General features: G+C 40.8%; 1 protein-coding gene across 26 annotated transcripts in view; it reads right to left on the reverse strand.

Annotated features, from left to right (window-relative positions):
• Nucleotides 1–345: 345 nt before the first annotated feature.
• Nucleotides 346–25,444, reverse strand: part of NRXN1 (neurexin 1) — a 1,438,606-nt gene continuing 1,413,507 nt past the window's right edge. For all 26 annotated transcript variants that reach the window (XM_061625672.1, XM_061625683.1, XM_061625674.1 and 23 more), the window contains one exon: nt 346–3,950. In XM_061625672.1, coding sequence (XP_061481656.1) covers nt 3,649–3,950 — 302 coding nt within the window. In that variant the 3' untranslated portion in view covers nt 346–3,648. The remainder of the gene's footprint in view (nt 3,951–25,444) is intronic.

Raw genomic sequence — 25,444 nt, forward strand, 5'->3', positions numbered from 1 at the left:
CCTGTCATTAGCGCTGGCTTCCCCTAGTGCTGGCCTCTCTGCCTCCCACCCTACCAGTCTCAGTGGGCACCAGCCACCCCAACACAGAGATTCTTTAGTGCCTGGGCACATTTTGACCAAAGGGATGCTATCAGGAGAAAGCTATGGTCCCTGTGGATCTGCTTCGCCATGTTGAAAGGAGGAGGGAACTGATAGAAGGTGGTGGTGGGGCTTGCACCTTATCAGAGTCAAAGACATGTTGGATCGCAAAAGTAATAATATACAAATCAGAGTTCACAATGCAGAGAAATAATGAGCCAGCAATTGTATTAAGAAACATTTTATTAACAAAACGGTAAATTCCACTTGCTTAGCATTTCCAGTAATGGATAAATTGGCCTTGCAACAAATAAAAAAAATTGTAAATATCTATCACAGAAAGCACTATAAGGTTAAGGGCTTCTGACTTCTTTTTGATATCTTGGGAATGAATAATTTCACACATTATTTTAGTGTATTGTTAAAAAAAGGCAACACAATACATTAATTACAAAAACAAACCCGAAGCCATCTCATCGCAGCACAACCCTAGGCATCTTTGCTCAGAAGAAAGCCCATTGACTTCAGTGGGACCTGCTCCCCATTCAGTGTGCATAAGATTGTAGCCTCAGTCAAACAAATTAGACTATTATAGAGATGGGATTAATGTGTTTGTTATGCATTTTGAAAAGAGAAAATTGTTTTAATATAGCTACTGTGACATTTGATAAATGCAAATACTTCTTTTCTTCGTTATAAAAAAAAAATCACAAAATCAACAAGGAAGGACAGGAGTAGCTCCCCAGAAAACAGCTCTGAACCACTTTTGCTAGCAATAGCAATCCCCTATCACTTCTTACTTATAGTAACAGTGTTAATTGCTTGCAGGAGGTGGGGAGGAACAACCTGGTCAAGTTAGGTGAGTTAACAGAGTCAGTACATGAAGTCACACAAGTACCTTGCCATCAGCTTGGAATGTGGCAGCACGGGCTGAAAAGTTCGCTTAGAATCTCTCTCCCCTTACAAGTGGCCTTATTGTCATGGAAATGCTTCTTTTGTGTGCGTGCCTGTTTTCCTTTGGATGCCAACACCCCATTCCCCTAACTGTCTGTGGCTATCCTCCATTGTCCTGCCCTCAGCAAAGGTAATTTACAACGGTGGTTCATGAGGGATGATTGGACTATTTTGATATTTTGATGTTAGCCTGAATGCTATGTGTAGCCTTCACATATTCCCAAGCATCACCAAAAATAAAATAAAACAAAGTTCTTGACACATCTAGCATGATTAAATAATTTGGCAACTTCCAAGAGTGGCAATACCAAGCCATTTTTTACAGGTGTTTCTAAAGTATTGTGTTGAAGACTGAAAGAGGCACCAATTCTCAGTGTTTTGCTCCAGTGGCAGTGAACAGCATACAAGAAGATAAGGTGCCTTGCTGTTTAAAGCTAATTTTAAATTCCTTCTTCTTGTCTGTAAAGTGTGAGCAATTGTACTCATCACAGGAGGCCTTCCAAGACACAGCTGATTCTCAACTGAGCTAACGTCTTTCAGCCTAATGTATTCCTCTTGTAAGCGCTCTTGCTAAGTGAGATGTTACACAATGACTTATTGTTGGGGACCCAATGGAGCAGTCTTTTTAATGAAATGAAACAAAAAATTGCAGATCTATAACATAAGCATTCCTTTAACCAAAATGCATTGCATGTTTGCAGAGAACTTTACAGTATGTTTCTTACCAAACCACTGAACCAACTGAGCTTATTAGAAGAGAAAAATTCATTTAAGCTCAAACGATGGAATAAAGGTTTCATTAAAAATAAAAATAGTAAAGAATACTTCCTCATTTAACAAAATATATGCAACTTGGAATCTTGTTTTGCATTTAATATTTAACATTTTCCATAACGGAGGAAGGCCTCAGTGCTAGGAGCCGGAGTAATTTAAAGACAGACTTCTGAATTCTCTGACCATCCAACTCTGTACTGGTTCTATTCCATAACCCAGGCAAATGCTATATAAATGTAAAGATCAGGGCAAACTATAATATGGAATTCAACCTTTCCCTCACTTCCTGTGGGAAGCAGACAAACATATTGGCCAATGATCTGATGTGAACTGGAGTGCAAAAGTCACTAAAATTACCACATTTGCGTACAGCTTATTTGGGGCGGGGCAGAATCATGTGATTTTGATTGGTTTTGCTGATGTATCGTGGGAGTGGATAGGCAATGAAGAAAATGTTCATATCTATATATATTTGCTTTCTAAGTCCACTTCTTTCATACAAACTACTAAAACTGAACTTCAACAGAAAGAGAGAGGCTGTACAGTTTAAGAAGAAAATTAGCTGACTCTTATATACATTCATACACTTTCCCTCTTAGTATATTTACTACACTGTAAATGAAAACTGAAAGAAAGAAAGAAAGAAAGAAAGAAAGAAAGAAAGAAAGAAAGAAAGAAAGAAAGAAAGAAAGAAAGAAAGAAAGAAAGAAAGAAAATCAGGAGGGGTAAGAAAAATTGTGGTTGTTTCTCATGGCTGCAAAAGTAAACAGAAATGTTGGTTGCTCCCGATGTCATAAAACGTTCTATACCTAGCAACACTTAGAACATTGAGTTTACCAAAAATGGTTGAAGAGCGGATATAGTTTGCATTTTCTATACAACAGGCTAGAAAACATCACTTATCACAGTCCAGAAAGCACATATAGATGTGTTTTTTTAATATAAACATATGTAATAACATATTAAGCGTGCATGAATTTTTTTCCCAATGACTGAATCTGTGCCCTCAGGTTTGTTTGCTCGTAGTGTGTGAAAATAAGCCTTATATTTCACTTATTTTGCTTGTTTATTGTTTGTTTGTTTGTTTTGAAAATAAGGCCGCTATACTGTTTTCCTCACAACCAGAAAGGGGCTTTTTTAAAAGTGTTTTCTTCTTTAAAATGTGGTTTATTCCAAAAAGCCAGCACTTCACTTCAAACCCAAGCTCCAATCATTCCTTTGTTGCACTGGGTGGCAAACTGAGTTTCAAGGTTTGCTTGTCGAACTCTTGTGTAGAACCGCAAAGTCTTCTCAGGTAATAAGACTAACTTACTCCTCAGGAAAGCGCTTGTACTTACGCTAAATCCAGACTCATAGGTAGCTTCTGTGTGTGTGTGTGTGTGTGTGTGTGTGTGTGTGTGTGTGTGTGAGAGAGAGAGAGAGAGAGAGAGAGAGAGAGATTTCTTTTTGTTTCAGTTCATTACATTTTGTGGTGCGCTGGGTGATGTTTTTGTAGTAATACTCCTTGCCTCATGAGTGTGCGGTGGTACCAACATCGTCTTCAGAAACATTCCAGCAACAGAAAGACAGCAGAGTAAATGAAAACACTGTGAATGTAAGGGGGTTTATTGACTCCTGTTCAGTGAAACAAGAGTATGAAACGCTTATTTCATTTTTTCCCTTCCCTTCCTTTTTTTTTAAAGTCTTTCCTTTCTGATTGCATTCCCTGTGTTCTTTTCCCCATTTTTTTAAACTTTGTATGTGCTTCATAAAAAGTAAAGTAAATAAGTTTTGTTTTATGTCTCAGATAAAATGAAGACTATTTCTATACAATTGTTCTTTTTTTCTTTTCAGCTGTCGGGATCAGACATAGTACTCCTTATCCTTGTTTTTCTTGTTTTTGGAGCTTTTAGAGCTGTTGGGTTGCTTTTCCTTAATCACAGCCCCGTTGGACTGTGCTGAGTTACTGATGTAGTTTCGACTCTCGTCGACATGGTAGGACCCTTCATCCCGGTTCCTGTACTTGTACATGGCATAGAGGAGGATAAGGATGCACAGAGCAGCTGCCGCCACAATCCCAACTACCATGCCGGTTGTGCTGCTGGATTCCCGAACCACCTCGTCTGAACTTGGGTACCCTCCTCGTCCAGGCTTGGTAGGACTTGCTGTAGATAGATAACAAAAGAAACTTTTATACAGTGCAAAGCAGGAAATTATCAGTACATTCTACGACTGTGTGTCGCCAGAACTACACTTAACCAATCAGGAAAACTTCATGCTATCTCCTTGTAGGGATGGAAGAATCTGTCAGTTTTGGTACTCTCAGTGTCTCATTTTTCTAATCTTAAATTCAACTCTTCACAATTCTGCAGCAATTTGTGCATGTTTTTTTAAAAAAAATATATCCTCATGAAAATTCTTTTAGCATTTTAATGCAAATTTCTCTTAATACCCATACTGTATTTTTGTATGCAGCTTTGACTGTCGTACACATTTTTCAAGCAATTTCTCCTAACATGATTATTTTTGTATGCTATCTTCACTAACATATTCATTTTTATACACATTTCCCCTTAATATATGCATTTTTGTAAACACTGGTTGGAAAACTGCATTGCAAAATTTGGATATGTGCGAATTTTGCAGGATGGCTCTGTTTCCTTTCTCATACTGTTTTGGAAAGTGTGACTTTGATAGATTAAGCTTTAATTGTGAACTGAGTTAAATTTCTCCCTCATCCCTATCTCCTTGGGAGGATGAGCCATGCACTGGTATCAAACCAGAAATATAGGACAAAGCCCACCACTGTCCCTCACACACAAAGAAGACACTAATGTTGTACAGGATAAAGCTAGGCATCTTAGGAGTGTGCTGACAGTCCAGGGCTGATCAACATGTCTGGGAAAAGCCTGTAGTATAGTCCTTATGAGATTGCACAGCTTTACGATGCGGAAGGGAGACCATCTATATCTCAGGAGAAGTGGTGTCCTCCAGTGTCGGACTACAACTCCCATTGTCCTCAGACTGGCCATGCTGGTTGGCCCTGATGGGAGTTGAAGTCCAACCATATCTGGAAGCGGCCATGTTGGCTGCCCTGATATATGTTAATGATTTTGTATTTGGACAAAAATGCCATGCCTGTGAAAATCTATTGCAGGAAAGGCAAGCTGTTTTTTAAATTGAATAGTGCCTTGTGTTTTTGGCAGCAGGAACTGCTGATGCCAAAAATGAACAAACAAACAAACAAAGCCCAAGTAAGAAAATCTTGATTGTATAAGCAGCTTTCTTCCAAGAATGCAATCTTTCTTCTTTTGTTTAGTGACTCCATCAGCTATGTAGGCAGATGGTAGACTACAAGGGTCCAAAGCCATTCACCTGAATGCTATGGACTCAAGGGATCAGATGGAAGAAGAAAGCTCCATTTATTTATTTATTTATTTATTTTATTACATTTTTAGACCGCCCTATAGCAACAAGCTCTCAGGGCAGTGTACAACAGGGTAAAAGCATGCTCTTCGTCACTGACGATTTGCGTGTTTTATTATCAGTGCAATCTTATTCTCAGAAGTAAGTCTCATGGAGTTCAATGGCACTTACTCCCAGGTAGGTGGGTACAGGTTTGCAGCCATGGTTTTTAAACCAAAACCTTTGATATTTAGATTTCTTCAAAAAGCCCAAACACTTTTTGGGTTTCATGCATGTAACACATCTATTGTCAAGACAGAATAAAAGGAACAAAAGACTACAACAACTCACAGGCACTTAAATTATTGAGACCTAGCCTCATGACTTACCAGCATGAGCCAGACTAAGTCACAGCCCTTTCCACATTTCTTTATGGTCACCAAGTTGATCCTAGGTGTTTTGACTTTTTAGTAAAGATCTATGCAAGTTCCACCATTTATTGGAATGTTTTGCTTTTATTTAAAATGTCTACAGATATTTAAGGTGAGCAGAATGCTCCAAATTTGCCTTAAATTTCACTTTAAGAAAGTGTGAAGAAGTGCAAAACATCACAGGGAAAAGTTATTAGCTGAATCAAAATTCATTTCCTGGACCTTCCAACCATTGTATTTTAATTTGCTTTTGATGCAGTTTGCTTCAATTTTTGTGTCCCCTTTTATATCAGCTTTCCCCTAACTGATGTTTTAGACTACAGCTCCCATCAGCCGTAGCCAATACAGCTGTGCTAACTACCTGGGGCTGATGACAAACATCTGGAGGGCATCAGGTTGGGGAAGATTGAGCTATACAGAGAATTCTCCATGTACAGAGGAGTCTACTCACATTCAAGCAAATGTGTGCAGAAGCCCACTGCAGACCTTCCCCCACAACACAGAGGGGGATCTGGGGGCAAGGCAACACACAATGTAGGGGACAGTACTTGCGTGAGTGCCACTCTGCCCCCACGAGTTCAGCATTTGCATGTGCAGGAGAAAACATGTTTCAAGGTAAAATATAAGTTAGGCCATCTGGGTTGTGCTTGACTGCCTGTTATAATATTTTTTTTTTTACAATAATTTTTATTCAAATTTTCATAAAACATACAAAACAAAATCATAAAACATTCAAAGACAAAAAACAAAACAAAAATGATTAAACAAAAAAATAAAATGTTGACTTCCCATTTGTCGCAGATCAAATCAGTTGTAGGTCTACAATATATAACAATCCTGTCTCTTAAATTATATTATAAAATCACTTTCCTCCAGTAGTTATCTTAATTAATCATCAAATCTCATAAACATTACTTTATTCTTTCCACAAAAAGTCAAAGAGAGGTTTCAATTCTTTAAGAAATATATCTATCAATTTTTCTCCAAATAAACATGTCGATTAATCCATCTCGTTAATAATAATAATAATCTTATTGTCATAACCATAGTCCAAATAAACATATCGATTAATCCATCTCATCAAAATCTGTTAGGTCCAATAATTTCAATAGCCATTATTCCATTATCCATATTAATTCCATCTTCCATCTTCAATAGTCCTGTTAAGTCCAGTAATTTCAGTGTCCAATCTTCCATTATCAGTATTCCATAATAATCTTGCTGTCATAGCCATAGTCATATAATAAGAGTCTGATGGGAATTTCCTCTATCCCAAATATTTTCTTGCCATCAATTCTGAATAAGTTGCTGAAATATTGTTGTAAAGTCATATCTGTGTTCTTTTTTACAAAATGCACTGGCTCATCTCTTGAGAGTTTTTCCATTGTCACATGGCTGCAGTTAATTCCATAGATTTTCTCTATATCAAGCTCCATCACGTCATTCCAGTCCAGAAGATTATCCAAGCCATTGATAACTTTATCTCTAATATCTTCATTAATTTCTTCAGAGATAACGTTAAATTCCAAACAGTAGATTTTATTTCTAATATCCATAAACTCCAGATCTTTTTCCAATTCCACATTTGTTCCAATCTCCAGGGCTTGTATCTTCCCTTTATTTTTTCTTTTCTCATCTCTGATCTCATTCTCCTCTCTCACGGGATCCCCTATTTCTTTAAGCTCCTGCGTCATTTTGCTCAGTTCAATTTTCAGCTCCTTACTGCCCTGTCGCAGGGTTTGTTTCGTTATCTCAATCTCATCCATTATTTTCTGAAACATAATTACTTCCAGATTCTCAGCCACTTTCTTGATTGCCATTTTTAAAACCACGAAAACAAAACAAAACAAAAATAAAGAAGAACCACTTCTTATTTCAGCAACAATTGGATTAATATTCCAGGCTTGATGACATCACAGTATAAACAGAGCAGCCTGCCTTATCTCTCTATGTTCAAGAACACAAAACAAATTTAGTTCCCAGCATCAAAACAGTTAGTGGTGTCGTGAAGAAGCCGATTCGTCAAAATAAAATAGACCAAAAAGAGAATAGTCCCAGACAATATAATGTTCCTCGGAATAGAAATCCCTCTTCTGTTTATATCTTTAGAATGCACTTCCAGGACAGCTTTTTGCAATAGAAACAGAGATAAGCTGTTAATTTCGTGAATAACAGAGAAGAGTTATAGCTCACCCAGAAGTTCTTTAAAGCTGATTCATTTGACAAATCTTTTTGCTGCAACACTTTAAACCAAGTAAAAAAAATAATAGAAAGAAGGGTGCTTGCCTGTTAGTCCGTTTTCTCTTTGAAGAAAAGATAAACGTATCGCATTAATCAGATAGAGCTTGTTCGGAAGTCCGTCCGGCATTGCTGGCTGGACCTTTTCTCATAAATTAATGAAATCCAGTCCTCCCAACAAAAACAGGCTTTTGAGGTTGATCTCTACGTTTCTCCCTGCCCGGGAGAAATTTCATCAGTCAAAAAAAAAATGTTCTGACTGATTTATATCTGAATAAGCTTCTTTTGAGGTGGGAGCCCATCTCAAAAGCAGGCACAAGCGAAGTCACCCTTCCCGGAAGTCCGACTGCCTGTTATAATATTGATGATGACATCTCTCACGAAGATTCTGTCTCTCTGAAATTTTACTCACCTATTATCACCCCAGGTTGCTTTCCTGAAATGTGAGAGAATGGGTTTTTTTTTTTTTAAAAAAAAGTGGGGAGGAAAATAGCTACCAAAAGAAATAAAGACCTGTTGAGCAGCAAGAAGCATATCATAAAACAATAAGGCTGACTCATTAAAAAATTGTGCTTTAAGTGCTTTAAGTGAGGGTAAAAATGCTGCCCATTTTTTGTATGTGTTCCCACTCAAGTCCTGCTTGCACTCTTCCCGTAGGCATCCTGTTGGTCACTGTGAGAACAGGATGCCAAACTAGACGGGTCTTTGGCCTGATCCACATGCCGGGCTCTGCTTATCTTCTTACATTGGGATAAAATATAAGTATAATTTTATGTTCTTAACTGGAGAATTATTGCAAATACTAGGCTGTGGATGCCTTAATGCTTGCACTCTCCTCTCACCAGAAGCTTATGGAAATGCATTAAACAACTGGCAGAGTTTAAGTGAGGTCTATGGGGAAATGCCCTTACCCCAACCTGCTTTTAAACTTTTGCATGGGGAGAGATGTAGGGCCATTTTGAAAAACACAGAACTGATGGGAAGAATATCACATTAGTTAGAAATACTGGCAAGTGGAGTACAAGGAGTTTGGACATTCAAGGCTAGGAAAAAATAACAACCCAGCATTCAGCTAGGAGGAAGTTTACATAGACGTACACAAGCCACAGAGTTGCTCTTCTTGTTAAAATTATCCATACTTTATTTGCAAAAGAATCCTGTTCAATTCTTTAAAAAAATTAAATCCAGGCCCTTCTCTCTGTTGATACTTCACCTCTTCTGGCAGTATGGATGGAAGGAACTGTCAATTTAGGCTTTCTCAGTTCCCCATTTTTTTTCAATCTTCAGTTCTCCACATTTCTGCAGCAATTTACGATTTAAAAAAAATCCTCATGGAAATTCTTCAGCACTTTAGTGTGAATTTCTTCTAATACACACATTTGTGAATGCAGCTTTGACTAGCGCACATTTTTGCAAACATTTTCTCCTAATATAATGCATTTTTGTATATTTTCACTATTCATTTTTATGCACATTTCCCCTTAATATATGCATTTTTGTATACATTGTTTGGTCAAGGAACTGCATCACAAAATTCAGACGTGTGAGTTTTGAAGGATGGCTGCGTTTCACTTCTCATATTGCTTTGGAAAGTGCAAATTTGATAAATTCAGCATGAACTGCTGACTGAACTGAATTACTCCCCTATCCCTACCTGGTAGTCTTATTATGCATCTGGGCTCTTGCTCTCTTCACATTTCCAGCCTCTCATTTCTGTTCTGGAGCTTTGTTCTTTTCACCTGCTGTTCTGTCCATCACTTTCTCCATTTCTCCATTTTTACTGCCTTCCTTGTAATTTTCACATTGTCTGTGAACTCCTCAACTCTTTTCCTCCCTCCTCCTTCTCCTCTCATCTGTCTTCCCTGCCTTTGTCATTTCCTTTTGTTTTGCTGGTTCTAATCATTTACCCCAGTGCAAACATGCTGGGTAACAAAATGGGCCAAGGAAGACTGTGGTAGTGGGCTCTCTTGTACCTTGGTTCTCCTGAGCAATTCACTTTTTAAAAAAAGACCCTGGCTGCCCCCAGACCTCAAAACTGGTAGGGCTGAGGCTGTGCATGTCCCCTGGAGAGGGAAGGCAGGGAGATAACACCTTCATTAAAAGAAGCAACAATTCAGCAGCTCTGAAGAAACCTAATCTGGACCTCCAAGATGTTAACAACAGCAAACTGTTAGCAAATATCTCCTCCTAGGAGAGATGCTCAAGCAGATAGCTGTCAGCCAACTGCAGACACTCTTGGATGATACTGATTTTCCAGATTGGGCTTCAGGACCTGTTCTAGTACAGAAATTGCCTTGGTCGCCCCGTGGGATTGCAGAGAGACAGATAGGGGGGACATCAGCCTGTTGGTTACGTTGGACCTCTCAGTGGCTTTCAATCCCATTGACTATGTCATCTTTCAGGATAGGCTGCCCAGGTTGGGTGTTGGAAGTACAGCTTTGCAGTGGTTCTATTCCTATCTGGATGCCTGATTCCAGAAGGTGATGCTGCTGGATTACTGCTAGACCCTTTGGCAGCTATGTCTTCAAGTCCCACACAGTTCTGCTCAACATCTACAAAATGAAACCACTGGAAGAGGTCATCTGGAGATTTGGACTGAGATGCCACCAGTATACAGATGATACCCAGCTGTATTTCTCGTTTGCATCAAATTCAGGCGAGTGTCCCAAATCAAAACCTGGACACGCTAATTGACTGGGGGGACAGCTAATAAACTGAAGCTCACTTCAGTCCACTCAAGTTGACAAGCAAATATGCCCCTGAATACCTGTTGCTGAGAATCAAAAGTGGGGAGAGAGTGCTGAGGTTCTGCTTTAGGGCTTCCCATAGACATCTGGTTGGCCACTGTGGGAACAGGATGCTGGTCTAGATGAGTCACTGGCCTGATCCAGCACAGCCCTGCTTATGTTCTTATGTGAGCGGCATTCAACCTGCTCTGGAGGAAGCTGTGCTCTCCATAAAGGGAGTTGCAGTTTTGGGGGGTGCTCATTGATCCAGCACTGTCACAACAGGCATTATGTGGCTTCTGTGCCTCTATCATGTTGGATCATATGTCAACTATGACCCTACCTGAACATAGATAGCTTTGCTTTGGTTGCCTATGCTATGATGAGGTAGGACAAGACTTCTTCCTCTCCTCCAGAGCCAGCCCTATATATATTCTATCAAGGAGGAGACATTTTGTTTGGTGGAAAGAACTGAGCCACCTCACCAAAAGATCAAGATGACTCCAACAGAAGCTGTTGGTTGTGGCAAAGTAGCAAATCACGGTCACAACAATATAACAAACATTTCTTAAAGCAACTTTTAGTTTCCCACATTGCTACAATCTTTCATTTCTAAACACTGGAAGGCTATAGGGCTGAATTCCCCACCCCCCTCCCGCCGGCAAATCATAGGGTTTATTTCAGGCTGTCTCTCAACTTGTACCTGGTATCCAACTCCAAGCAGTTAGAAGCAACAATATTTTCCTCCCCTGCCTTTTCCCCCTCCATATGAGCTGAATGTGTTGTCAGTTATTTTACAAGAGACAATGCACTGTAAATGAAGAAAGGCTCTTGACTATATCTATAGTGAATAAAAATGAGGGAGACTTATCAAGCCGAATGTGATTTTGGAAATTAATTTCTGCCCAAGAAAGAATGGGACCCACTGAATAAGCTCTGTCACTACTTCACATGTTAAAAGTTGCCTTTGAATGCAGGCAAATTAGTCAAATGCTGTCAGTTAAGTTTGTTATTAACGTCCACTAAATGTAGGGATGGGGAATGCATTTATTTGAAGTTGTAGCCCTACCAACTAAGCCCTACTCAGAGTAAACCCATGAAAATTAATGAGCCTAAGTTAATCATGTCTCTTAACTTTACTGGGTCTACTCTGAGTAGGACTAACTCTGAATTCCGCCGCCAATGGTCTGCTTTTCAGAGAGGACTGACTCGATCCAATGCTCCTGAACTTGCTTGTGAATCAGAAAACAACTCTACTGTGCTCTTTAGATTTTGCACTGTTATTTCAGCATACAGAAAGTATGCACAAAAATGCATGTTTTGCATTAGAGAAACATGCAACATGCAGATTTTACTGTGGTGCATGTATTGCAAAGTGTGTATTCTTTGTAGAAAGCATAAGGTGCCAACATAAAATGAACACAAAATGCATACAGCGGGATGGAAGAGGTTGGAACGGATCTGTGACTGAGTGCCTGCAAGTCTAAAACGGGATGGAATTAGCCACCGAGCCCATGCCTTGCTACAATACACCTCTCAGCTTCCTTTCACAGGGAAATGTTGCTTTGAATACTGAGGCCTGAGACATGAAATGGAGCAATCTTATTTTAAGCAAAACCACTTTCCTCCCCCACCCCACATCCCATTATTAAACCTGCTGGCATTATTTCATTTTAAGCATCTTTTCACAATTATCTCACTTACTCCATCTGTCTAAAGAAGACAGAATCACTTAATTAACTGAAAGTGTTCCTGGCGTTCACAGAATAGCTGCTTGTAATTTGAGGTGCGGGGGCTGAGGCAAAATCGTGATGTTTGGTTTATTCATCGCCTTAGTAAAAGTATATTCACTCCAGTGGTATCAGTACAAGTTGTTCTTGATACTTAGGCCCCGTCTGTATTATACATTTAAAGCAGTATTGTATCACTTTAAAGTTGTGGCTTCCTCCAAACAGTCCTGGAACTGTAGTTTGTTATGGGTGCTGAGAGTTGTTAGGAGACCCCTATTCCCCCACAGAGCTACAATTCCCAGTGTGGTTTAACAATCAATCCCTTTCCCCAAGGAGCTGCTGTACATGTATAATGTAGATGGGTCCTTATTCTGTGGGCTGGTTTTGTAATATGTCCTCCTCTACCTGAAATATCATCTTACCTCTTATATACCCAATCAATCACTGTGCTCTGCAGCTAAGAGCCTCCTTCAGATACCATCTTATCAGGAGGTCCGTTCCACACAACATAGGAAACAGACCTTTAGTGTGGCAGCACCTACCCTGTGGAATTCCCTCCCCTCAAATACTAGACAGGCACCACTTCTGTTATCTTTTTGGTGCCTATTGAAGACCTTCCTCTTTCAACAAGGCATTTAAGTAGAGATGTTATCCCAGGCTGCATCTGTGCTGGAATTGCTTTTTAAGAAGTTTTTAAAGCTGTTGTGTTTCTGATGTGTTTTAGAGTGCTTTTAGTATTTTTGTTTGCCGTCCTGAGCTCCTTCTTGGAGGAAGGGTGGGATATGAATAGATTTGAGGCTTAAAACTTAGTTGACAGAGAACCAGAACTATGGAGTGAAGTCAGAGATATTAACAGGGAAGAATGCAAAAAGACAAAACCTCTAGTTAAAAAAAGAGGAAGACCTCAATGGATGACTGAAGAAACTCTTAAAATGGTTAAAGAGAGAAGGAAAGCAAAAGCAAAAGGAGACAGAAACACAGTTAGAACCCTAAATGCAAAAATACAGCAACTAGTACATAGGAACAAAGAGAACTATTACAATGGCTATTGTATAGAAATAGAAGAGGACAATAAAATTGGTAGAACAAGAGCCCTATTCCAAAAGATTAGAGACATTAATATCCAATGCAAGTAAGGTAATGCTCAAGATTCTACAACAAAGGCTCTTACCATATATGGAGCGAGAAATGCTAGATGTCCAAGCTGGATTATGAAAGGGAAGAGGCACCAGAGATCATATCGCAAACATATGTTGGATAATGGAACGGACCAAGGAATTTCAGAAGAAAATCACCCTGTGCTGTATAGATTACAGCAAAGCCTTTGACTGTGTAGATCATGAAAAACAATGGAATGCCTTAAAAGAAATGGGGGTGCCACAGCATCTGATTGTTCCGATGCGCAACCTATATTGTGGACAAGAGGCTACTGTAAGGACAGAATATGGAGAAACTGATTGGTTCCCAATCGGAAAGGGTGTGAGACAGGGGTGTATTTCATCACCTTACTTGTTTAATCTATACACAGAACATATCATACGGAAAGTGGGATTGGATCAAGATGAAGGAGGTGTGAAAATTGGAGGGAGAAATATCAATAATTTAAGATATGCAGATAATACCATACTCTTAGCAGAAACCAGTAATGATTTGAAATGAATACTGATGAAAGTTAAAGAGGAAAGCACAAAAGCAGGACTACAGCTGAACGTCAAGAAGACTAAATAATGACAAGAGAGGATTTATGTAACTTTAAAGTTGACAATGAGGACATTGAACTTAAGGATTTATCAATACCTTGGCACAGTCATTAACCAAATGGAGACTATAGTCAAGAAATCAGAAGAAGACTAGGATAGGAGAGGGCAGCTATGAGAAAACTAGAAAAGGTCCTCAAATGCAAAGATGGATCACTGAACACTAAAGTCAGGATCATTCAGACCATGGTATTCCTGATCTCTATCTATGGATGTGAAAGTTGGACAATGAAAAAAGCGGATAAGAGAAAAATCAACTCCTTTGAAATGTGGTGTTGGAGGAGAGCTTTGTATACCATGGACTGTGAAAAAGACAAATAATTGGGTGTTAGAACAAATTAAACTAGAATTATCACTAGAAGCTAAAATGATGAAACTGAGGTTATCATACTTTGGACAAATAATGAGAGGACATGATTCACTAGAAAAGACAATAATGCTGGGAAAAACAGAAGGGAGTAGAAAAAGAGGAAGGCCAAACAAGAGATGGATTGATTCCATCAAGGAAGCCACACAGACCTGAACTTACAAGATCTGAACTGGGTGGTTCACGACAGGTGCTACTGGACGTCACTGATTCATAGGGTCACCATGAGTCGTGGTCGACTTGAAGGCACATTACAACAACAAACATATATAATAAATATCTCCACCTTACAGAGGATAACACAGTCCATGGCTACTAGCCATTCTACTTCCACTGTTGGAGGCACTAGGCCTCTGCATGACAAGTGGATTTGTGGTTGAAAATGGGAGACGGTATGCCCTTTGCACAGGAAGAGTGCACCTTTATCATCCACCACAAAGAAAGCAGTTACACTGAGATAAACAGCCGAGTTCCCCACAGCAATCCAAAATATATTGAACTGTGTCTGTGAACATGTCTTTATGACTCTGAAAAACACTCTTCAGAAGTCTCCATTAGTGTACTCTTGCACACAGGAAAGCAAGCAAAACAATGTGGGTAGCTTATTTCATTGTCCAGTAAAGAGCCGATGAAATGTTGAGAACTGCTCAAGTTCTCCAGAGTGCAGACCATGAGGCTGAGAGGCTGGAAATCCTGAAGAGAGAAAGAACCACCTGCAAATATTGAAGCTGCCTTTCTTGGTAGTGTGGATGGCTTGGCAGAGAGCAAGGAGAGGAGCATAAAACGGTGTTTTTCATCCCACTGCCAGAAACTAACCAGTCATCCTTTCTTAAACTGGCCCCTCTCAAGACGATCAATAAGGTGGGTATATTGTGCTTGTTCTCATTAAGAGCAACCCTGCTTTTTTATACATCTTCCTGAGTTGTATCATATACCATACTAGATGGGATTGATTTTTACATTCCTTTTGTTACTGCAGCTATGAAATAACTTCTCCGGAACAATCACTATTGGCTACAGTTCTCCATTGCACATTAGAGAGTTATTATAATTCCTGGAAGCCCTTCAATGTGGTTCTTAACTTTCAAGGAGGGGGGGAATACATGAGACTCTTGCCAATGTCCAGTCTTCATTAATACTGTGAAAAGAAAATTGGAATTGCAGACTCCTGCGGTGTTTGAGAATTGAAATTAGCAAAGACCACTTCCCCCCACTTTTAAAAAAAATAAAAAGACCTGTTTGGCTCATATTCATGCTTTTGCATAATCCAAGTAGTGGGAGAAGCCAGAGAATTTTTTTAAAAAAAATTGCATTTGTAACAAGGCATGAAAGTAATTATTCTGTGGTGTACACTGCGGGTTTTCAGTTTGGGAGCAGCTGGAAAGCAAAGATCTCTCTCAGGTGGATCAGCTTAACTGGACACTATTTCACCTGGACATAGTTTTACTTCCCTGTCCCTAGCCATTGAAATGCAACCTCTACTTGTGCTTGAAGTAGTAGAGTCTGGAAAGGTGCAGTCCACAAAAGGACTTTATCACATGACTTTGGGAGGAGAAATTAAAGGCCTGAATTCAGCTCTCCCATATACATACCAAACAGCTAGTTCATAGGATTTCTGCTTTTCTGAAAAAGCATTATGCACTCACACAACCCTGCTGCTCATATTCAAAAGCTACGTTGAATAGAATCTAAAAGAAGGGTGGGTGCTCCACAATTGTTTTTAAAAAATGGTATTATTACAGATTATGGTGATCACAAGCTTCTCACTTGTTTCTTCCTTGTTACAAACAGGAATGAAGGAAAAATTAGTTTCAGTTTGCATTTAAAAGCAAGCTAAACATATTTGCATTTTTTGAAACAAAATGCAAAGCAAAACACAGCTATCTTCTGACATTCACACTTACTGAAATTTTGCAGTGCAGTTTTCCAGATCTGAACTTACAAGATCTGAACAGTGTGGTTTATAACAGATGCTATTGGAGGTCACTGATTCATGGGGTCGCCATAAGTCGTGATCAACTTGAAGGCACATAACAAAATGTGCACAACAATGCATATCCTATGGAAAATTGTGCATATAGTTGCAAATAGTGAAAATACCATACAAAATTGCATTATATTAGAAGAAATTGCTTTGGAAAAATGTATATTAGGGGAAATTGCTTAGCAAAAATGTGTCTGAGGCAAAACTATATAAATATGTGTACAGTAGAAGAAATTTTCACAAAAAAGCAAACTTTTTTAAAAATGCAAACTGATGTAGAAATGTGGAGAACTGAATTTAGGATTGGAAAAATGAGAAAGAGAAGATAAAAACTGACATAATTGTCCACTCTACTCACAAAGCACATTTATATAGATTAATATTGGTTATTTATTTATTTCACCCGCCTCCCTCCCACCCTCCAATTACAACTCAAAGTCAGTAGCATAGTGGCAAATATCCCTTCATGATAGTCACACCACATTCCCTGATAGCCACATCCCCAGGATTCATTGTTGCTTCTGCAATTACAGAATTACAGAACCAGAATTAAACTGCTGTGTGCAAAGGCCCAATCTCTCTCTCTGAGGGGCTAAATGTTGCCAGAAACCTTTTGATTTTAAGAATTCTGAAATAAAGTCAAGTGTGGGACTAGGATTTGGGAGACCAAGCTACTTTGCCATGAAACTCACTTCTCACTTAACTCTAGGAGCCAATCAGCATGAAGGTGGAGGTGTGTGTTCGCTACTGAGAAAAGTCTTCTCAGTGATTGATTTACCTCTTTTCACTCTGATAAGTTCAATCAGCATGAAAGGGGCAACATGTTAGCTACTGAGAAGAGTCTTCTCGGTGATTGACTCACCTCCTTTCACTCTGATTGGCTCCAATCAGCACGAAAGGACCAGGAAGCATGTAGTTAGCCAAATGAGAAGACTCTTCTCAGTGGCTAATGTGCTCCTCTTGCATGGTGATTGGCTTGTACAGACCCTGCTCCCAAAAAATAAGGGGTCTATGACTCGCCACCACCCTGGACAACTACACTCCTGCTCAAGGTAGTTCTGCGTAGGGACACTACATGGTCTACCCTCTAGGCACTGACCATACCTGCTTAATTTCTTCAAGGTAGTTGCATCATGAGCCTTCAAGCTTTGCCTGGGGACCAGACTTATGCTGTGTATGAGAAAGAGAGGGGGGGAAAGGGCATGGGCTCACTATCAAGCAGGGATTACAAACTTGATAAGCTTTTAGCTTATGATCCTGTGAAATGGAAGCAAATGATGAAGGCTACCTGTTCTGAGTGATGTCTCTACTTAAGAACATGAGAAGAATCTCGATGGATCAGACCGAAGACCCATCTAGTTCAGCATCCTGTTCTCACAGGCTAGCCAGATGCTTATGGGAAGCTGAGAACAATAGCAGTCTCTCCACTTAAAAAAACCCCCAAAGTGTGTAAAGTTGTCCTATGCACAAAGAAAGGGAGCTGCAGTGAAGGGAAATCAGGTCAACATATCTGCCCTTTTCGTTTTAACTCTTTAAATGGGCAAGGTCCTGGAACGAGTGGTGGCAGGCCAGCTCCAGACACTCTTGGATGAGACTGATTATCCGGATCCATTTCAGTCGGGTTTCAGGCCTGGTTTTGGCATGGAAACAGCCTTGGTTGCCCTGTATGATGACCTTTGTCGGGAGAGAGACAGGGGGAGTGTGACTCTGTTGATTCTCCTTGATCTCTCAGCGGCTTTCGATACCATCGAGCATGGTATCCTTTTGGGAAGACTCGCTGAGTTGGGAGTGGGAGGTACTGCATTGCGGTGGTTCTACTCCTACTTGGCAAGTCGCCTCCAGAAGGTGGTGCTTGGGGAGCATTACTCGGCACCCTGGACTCTCCAGTATGGGGTTCCAAAGGGGTCAGTTCTGTCCCCCATGCCGTTCAACATCTACATGAAACCGTTGGGTGCGGTCATCCGGAGCTTTGGAGTGCGTTGCCATCAGTATGCTGATGACATGCAGCTCTATTTCTCCTTTTCATCTTCTTCAGGTGAGGCTGTCAATGTGCTGAACCGGTGCCTGGCTGCGACAATGGACTGGATGAGGGCTAACAAACTGAGGCTCAATCCAGACAAGACTGAGATGCTGCTAGTGGGTGGTTCTTCTGACCAGATGGTGGATGTCCAACCTGTCCTGGATGGGGTTGCCCTCCCCCTGAAGAAGCAGGTTCGTAGCTTGGGGGTTCTCCTAGAACCATCTCTGTCACTTGAGGCTCAGGTAGCCTCGGTGGCACAGAGTGCCTTCTACCAACTTCGGTTGGTGGCCCAACTACATCCCTCTCTGGACAGGGATAACCTGGCTTCAGTTGTCCATGCTCTGGTAACCTCCAAATTAGATTACTGCAATGCACTCTACGTGGGGCTGCCTTTGAAGATGGTTTGGAAACTGCAGCTTGTGCAAAATGCAGTGGCCAGATTGGTAACAGGAACCAGACGGTCTGAACATATAAAACCGATTCTGGCCCGCTTGCATTGGCTGCCTGTATGTTTCCGAGCTCAATTCAAGGTGCTGGTTTTGACCTACAAAGCCTTACATGGCTTGGGACCACAATACTTGATGGAACGCCTCTCCCAATACGAACCCACCTGTACACTACGTTCAACATCAAAGGCCCTCCTCCTGGTGCCTACTCCAAGGGAAGCTCAGAGGGTGGCAACAAGGGAGAGGGCCTTCTCAGTGGTGGCCCCCAAATTATGGAATGATCTTGTTGACGAGGTGCGCCTCGCGCCAACACTGTTATCTTTTCGGCGCCAGGTCAAGACTTTCCTCTTCTCCCAGGCATTTTAGCATGTGTTTTAAATTGTTTTTATATTGTTTTAAATTTTAAAATTGTGTTTTAAATTGTTTTTAAAATATGTGTTTTAAATTGTATATTTGTTTTAATGTTTTTGATTGCTGTAAACCGCCCAGAGAGCTTCGGCTATGGGGCAGTATACAAGTGCAATAAATAAATAAATGGGGAGGGGGTGAGGAATAAACATAAGAAAAGCCTGCTAGATCAGGCCAAAGGGCCATGTGTTCCAGCATCCTGTGCTCACCGTGGCCAATCACAAGCCTATGGGAAGCCCGCAAGCAGGTGCAGAATACAACAGCGCTGTCCCCATTGTTGATTCCGAGCAACTGGTGTTCAGAGGCCCACTGTCTCTGACAGTATGCTAACAGGGCGACAGCAGCGCTTTCTAGAATATAAATGCCTAATGCATCTCCTTTCTTGATTCAGGAACCAGTAACGAAAGCTGGGAATTAAGAGATATTCACATAACAACAGAATGGCCATATTGTTTTGCTCCTTCCCTGGTAGCAATGGACCCAGAAACAACAAAACGGCTAGACAACAACATAATCAAATTAGACATAATCAAAGCCACTTGAGGGAGTGACATCAAAGGATAGCCTGTGGAAAACAAGGCACCTATGTTCATTTTCTTCTGCACTTAAACCTCCAGCAAAGCATCCTGGACTGCAAGGGCACTGCAGCAGGCTGATTGTGTATCCCTAGAAAAGTAAGCTGCCTTCTGTTGGACTCCTAATTAGGGAAATAATCTAAGAAGTCCTATACTAGGAGAGCTGAAATGGCCATAAAACATTTCATAGAAGTTATTTGCAAAACTTCTACTTATTTATTACATTCATATACCACCCCATAGCCAAAGTTCTCTGGGCGGTTTCCAAAAATTAAAAATATTGAACTTTAAAAACAAATACACAATTTTTAAAAAGACCCCAAACTCCCCAAAATGCACTACATGAAAAGTGGGATCCATGGACAGACCTTCTACTCTACTCAAGAATTATATTCACATGCGGTGAAGAGGATTTGTCCCACTTCATGGTGGGGTTTGGAGGTATCATTTTTGAATGGTCCCCCATAAAAAACTAACATATCAGGGAGAATGTTTTAAGCCTAGCCCTGGTATGCTAGTACACACCCACACACCTGCAATGGAGCGCTCCCATTTAAGGTTCCATTCAGCCATTGGGGAAGGGACATAGTACAGTGGAAGAGCATCTCCTTTGCATGCAGAAGGTCCCAGATTCAATCCTCAGCAGCTCCAAGAAGGGCTGGGAGAGAACCTTGTCTGAAATCCTGAAGGGCCATTGCCAGTCAGTGTAGACCAGCCTTTCCCAACTAGTGGGCCACCAGATGTTGTTGGACCACAATTCCCATCTTTCCTGACCATTGGCAATGCTGGCTGAGGCTGATGGGAGTTGTGGTCCAGCAACATCTGGTGGCCCACTAGTTGGGAAAGGCTGGTGTAGACAATGCTGAGCTAAATGGACCATCTTTGCCTCTGACAGCAAAAGGGCTCTCGCCAGCCCTGTGTTTTTGCAGTAGCCCAGGAATGGATCCATTCTGCTCTGCCAAAACACCAGACTGGATTATGGAATCTGGACTGCATTCTGCTATCCATTAAGAACATAAGAAGAGCCTGCTGGATCAGGCCAGTGGCCCATCTAGTCCAGCATCCTGTTCTCACAGTGGCCAACCAGGTGCCTGGGGGAAGCCCGCAAGCAGGACCCGAGTGAAAGAACACTCTCCCCTTCTGAGGCTTCCGGCAACTGGTTTTCAGAAGCATGCTGCCTCTGACTAGGGTGGCACAGCACAGCCATCACGGCTAGTAGCCATTGATAGCCCTGTCCTCCATGAATTTGTCTAATCTTCTTTTAAAGCCATCCAAGCTGGTGGCCATTACTGCGTCTTGTGGGAGCAAATTCCATAGTTTAACTATGCACTGAGTAAAGAAGTACTTCCTTTTGTCTGTCCTGAATCTTCCAACATTCAGCTTCTTTGAATGTCCACGAGTTCTAGTATTATGAGAGAGGGAGAAAAACTTTTCTCTATCCACTTTCTCAATGCCATGCATAATTTTATACATTGCTATCATGTCTCCTCTGACCAGCCTCCATGCTTATGCAGAGAGATTTCAAGGTGAATTCAACCAGGGGATATCCTGTGCTTCTAGGTGCTGGCAGTCGTGCTTCTACGGTGCAGAGAAGGTGGTGATGCCATTGACCCACTTGTCCTATTTGATGCCTCTGGGACTGTGAGGCAAGACTTTGTGGGCCCTAGGTACACCCAGCACCTCCAGAATTATGTGGAAACCTTAGGAATTTTCTGGCAAGTGACAAAAAATAATTTTCAGGAGTCTGAATGATTATAGGATTTCCCTATTTTTGGACAACTGGACACAAACTGCCTTTGTGCGTCACAGCTATTTCTGCTTCCTGGGGCAAGTGGCAGATATTGTCAACACAATTTTGGGATTGACCAGGTCATAGCCCCATCTGCAGTGGATGCAATCAATGCAGAGCTTTGTTCAAGAGCTGCAGTTCTTTTGGATGAGTCTTGTTTCTCTTTCTGTGGGGATAAGAATGCAATCTTCTTTGGATCATAGCACCTGTTCCCTGCACTTGAAATATTGCATTCTCCCACCACCACCTTCAATTAGAGATGGGCCAATCGCTCAGTTTCAGTTCCTCTCACGTTGTCATTTTTCCAGTCTTCAGTTCTTCACATTTCCACATCAGTTTGCAATTTTTTAAAAAGTCATCATTTCTATGTAAATTTCTCCTAATATACACAGATTTGTATGCAATTTTCCCTAATATGCACTTTTGAAAAGCAATTTCCCCTAAAATAATGGCATTTTTGTATGTTATTTTCACTATTTTCATGTGCATATACACTTCCCTCCAGAATAAGCATTTTTACACACATTACTTGGCTTAAAATTATTTACAGGAAGACGTGTTCTGTAGGCTAAATAATGATCCAGCATGGAGGTAGACACACATAAACCCACTGACCAATGTCGGAGGCGGTATGCGTCTGAATACCAGTTTACAGGGAAATCGCAAGTGCAGAAACAGGTTCAGCTTGTGGGCTTCCCAGAAGCATCTATCCGACTGGCCTTTGTGAGAACAGGTTACTGGATTAGATAGGTCTTTGGCCTGGTCCAATGGGGCTTTTCTTACGTTCTTATTATCTTAACAGAATTCTGCTGTAAACATACTCGGAATTCTAAGTGCTTACTTACCCACCATGAAAGCAATGGAACAATTAGAAAATAAGGTACTTAGGATTGCAGCCAAATACCCTATTGAAAACAGTGGGATTGGGTACTAGCCATCAATACTAAATAGAACCTCCATGTTCAAAGACACTTTGCCATTGAGTACCAGCTGCTGTGGGTGGTGGGGGCAATAGCAGCAGAGAGCTATTATCTTCAAGCCCTGCTTGTGGGCTTCATGGTGCCATTTGGTTGGTTACTGTTTGAAGCAGGTTCCTGGACTTGATGGGCCTTTGCTGTACTCTCAGCATGGCTGTTACATTCTTCTGGGAGGAGTGACTGAAGTCTCCTTCATTGCATTGGGAGTCATTTTCTTCAGACTGGGAACAGAACCCAACACCCCTGTGTCTCCCTTCCCATTTGCCACCTTTCAAAAAAATGACTGTTAGAGTAACGTTATAGGTATTTGCGTGTAACATCTAGTTTGGCCCAGAAGAACCCTAAAAAAGCAAGCAATGACTTGCAACTACCACATTGAGAGGTGGGAGGAGAGGTCTTCTATGAGAGCATTTTACTACACGGATCTTGGGTCAGGTTCATCGTGGGTCAACTTTAACTCATCAAACACTGTCATGCAAACTCATCCCACAAAAGATGTTTTCAGAGGGAGAGATGATATTTCTCTTTGGGAACATTGCACATCAAAACCCAAATTTTCTTTCCAAAGCATTTAAGTCCAGCTCTTTCTAATGAAGCGTCATTCACCAGCCTATTTGCATTTAAAGCCACTGATACCTTAAGCTGGAGAAGGGATATCAGCAGACGGATCTTATATTAACTGTTAAGCTCACCAGAAAGCTGTAATGTGTATTTCATTTGGGGGAGGAGGGCAACTTCAAGCATGAAAAGTGCTGTCAAAGTGACAGCCAGAGTTTATCATCTCGCCTCTGTCCTGTGATATATTTGTGTGTTTCGTTTGCAGCCATTTGCATTATGGTTTTTTTAAAAAATGTGGATTTAAATGACAATAGAGTAGTTGGTATCCACTGCATATAGAATACAGATGACAATGAAAATGGCACAAGGGTGTGTGCATGTGTAATTTCTAGGGGTGGAAGAAGCTGTCAGTTTTGGTTACTCTCAGTTCCTTGTGTTTCTAATCTTCAGCTTGCCCTATTCCTGCATCAGTTGGCAATTTTTTTAAATAAAACAACAAAAAGATGAAAATTTGTATGCATTTTGTGTATATCCTAATATATAATATATATATAATTTTCATACACAGTTTCCCCTGCACATTTGTACAAGTCATTTGCCCTAATACACTGCATCTTTGCACACTGCTTTCACTAATCTACACATTTTTGTATGCATTGTTTGGTTGGCAAACTGCATCAAAAACTTCAAAGTGGACAGCTTTCCTGCATTTGAGTTTGCACATTGGTTCAGGAGCTGCAGGTTAGATGAGCTTGCATTAAAATGTAAACTGAAATGAATTCCCTGCCACCATTGTTAGTGATGTTAAAATGATCCCACTTAGCAATACTTTCAAAGAGCACTGTGGCTACAAACCTATGCACACTTGAATGGTGTGACTTCTAAGATAACAGGCATAAGATTGCACTGCACCAAGGATCTAATTTACATACATTTCAACCCATCCCCTGCCATGAACTCTTTAAGTGGCAAGCTAGTCTTTCTCGCTCTGAAGTCCTCACCATGGATGGAAGCATCTGCCAATTTTGGTTCTTTTTTGTTTCTCATTTTTTCCAATCTTAAATTTGGTTCTCCATATTTAAAAACCAACAAAAAACCAACAACTCCTCATCAACATTCTCCAGCATTTTAGTGAGAACTTCTCCTACTAAACACATTCTTGTACGTAGTTTTGATTAATGTGCACATTTTTGCAAGCAATTTCTCCTAATTTAATGCATTTTTGTGTATTATTTTCACTAATTTATTCATTTTTATACACACTTTACCCTAATATATGCATTTTTGCAAACGTTGCTTAGATGGAGAAATGCATCACAAAATCCAGATAATTGTGAATGTTGACGGATGATTGTGTTTCGGTTCTCTTGTTGCTTTGCAAAGTGCAAATTTGATGAATTTAGCTTGAAGTGCAAACAGAACAGAATTTCTTGCCCATCCCTAGTCCTCACCTATAATTTAGGGTGCGTACACTGTACATTTAGAGCACATGCAAAGCACATGTCCTTTAAGGATCCAAGGAACTATAGGTTCAGAACATAGGAAGAGCCTGCTGGATCAGGCCAGTGGCCCATCCAGTCCAGCATACTGTCCTCAGTGGCCAACCAGATGCCCATGGGAAGCCCACAAGCAGGACCTGAGTGCATTTACCCATCGCAGAGCAACAGTTGCCAGCACCCTTAACAAACTACAGTTCCCAGGATTCTTGGGGGAGGGAATGTGCTTTGAATGTGTTGTTGTAGTCATCATCATGAAAATCACATCTTCCAGGCAGTAGTGTAGTGGCAAATTCAGAAGTGCAAGGTCGCTTCATCATAGTCACAGCAACATCCTCTCCCCCCTTTTTTCTTTTGGTGCTGGGTTGAGAATGATATCCTTGTTAGTGCCTAGGAGCCAATAAGCATGAAAGGGGAGAGAGTAAGCTACTGAAAAGAGTCTTCTTAGTGGCTGACTTATCTCCTTTCACTCTTACTGGTTTCAATCAGCGGGAAAGGACAAGGAAGCATATTAGAAGACTCTTCTCAGTGGCTATCACACTCCCCTTTCATGCTGAATGGCTTGAAGAACGGTTGAGATGTAGGGACCCTTCTGGGACCCCGCTCACAAAAAGGTAAGAAGTCTAAGAGCCTCCAAGATCCCCGACAACTACACCAGGACAGAATGGAGATAAAGGTAAAAGCTTGGCTAGGCTAGAATCTTCTCAAAGGCAGGGTGTTTTTGAAGTGGGGGGATGTTGTGACATGCAACT

Source organism: Rhineura floridana, chromosome 4 (genome assembly GCF_030035675.1).
Source record: "Rhineura floridana isolate rRhiFlo1 chromosome 4, rRhiFlo1.hap2, whole genome shotgun sequence".
Classification (NCBI taxonomy): domain Eukaryota; kingdom Metazoa; phylum Chordata; class Lepidosauria; order Squamata; family Rhineuridae; genus Rhineura; species Rhineura floridana.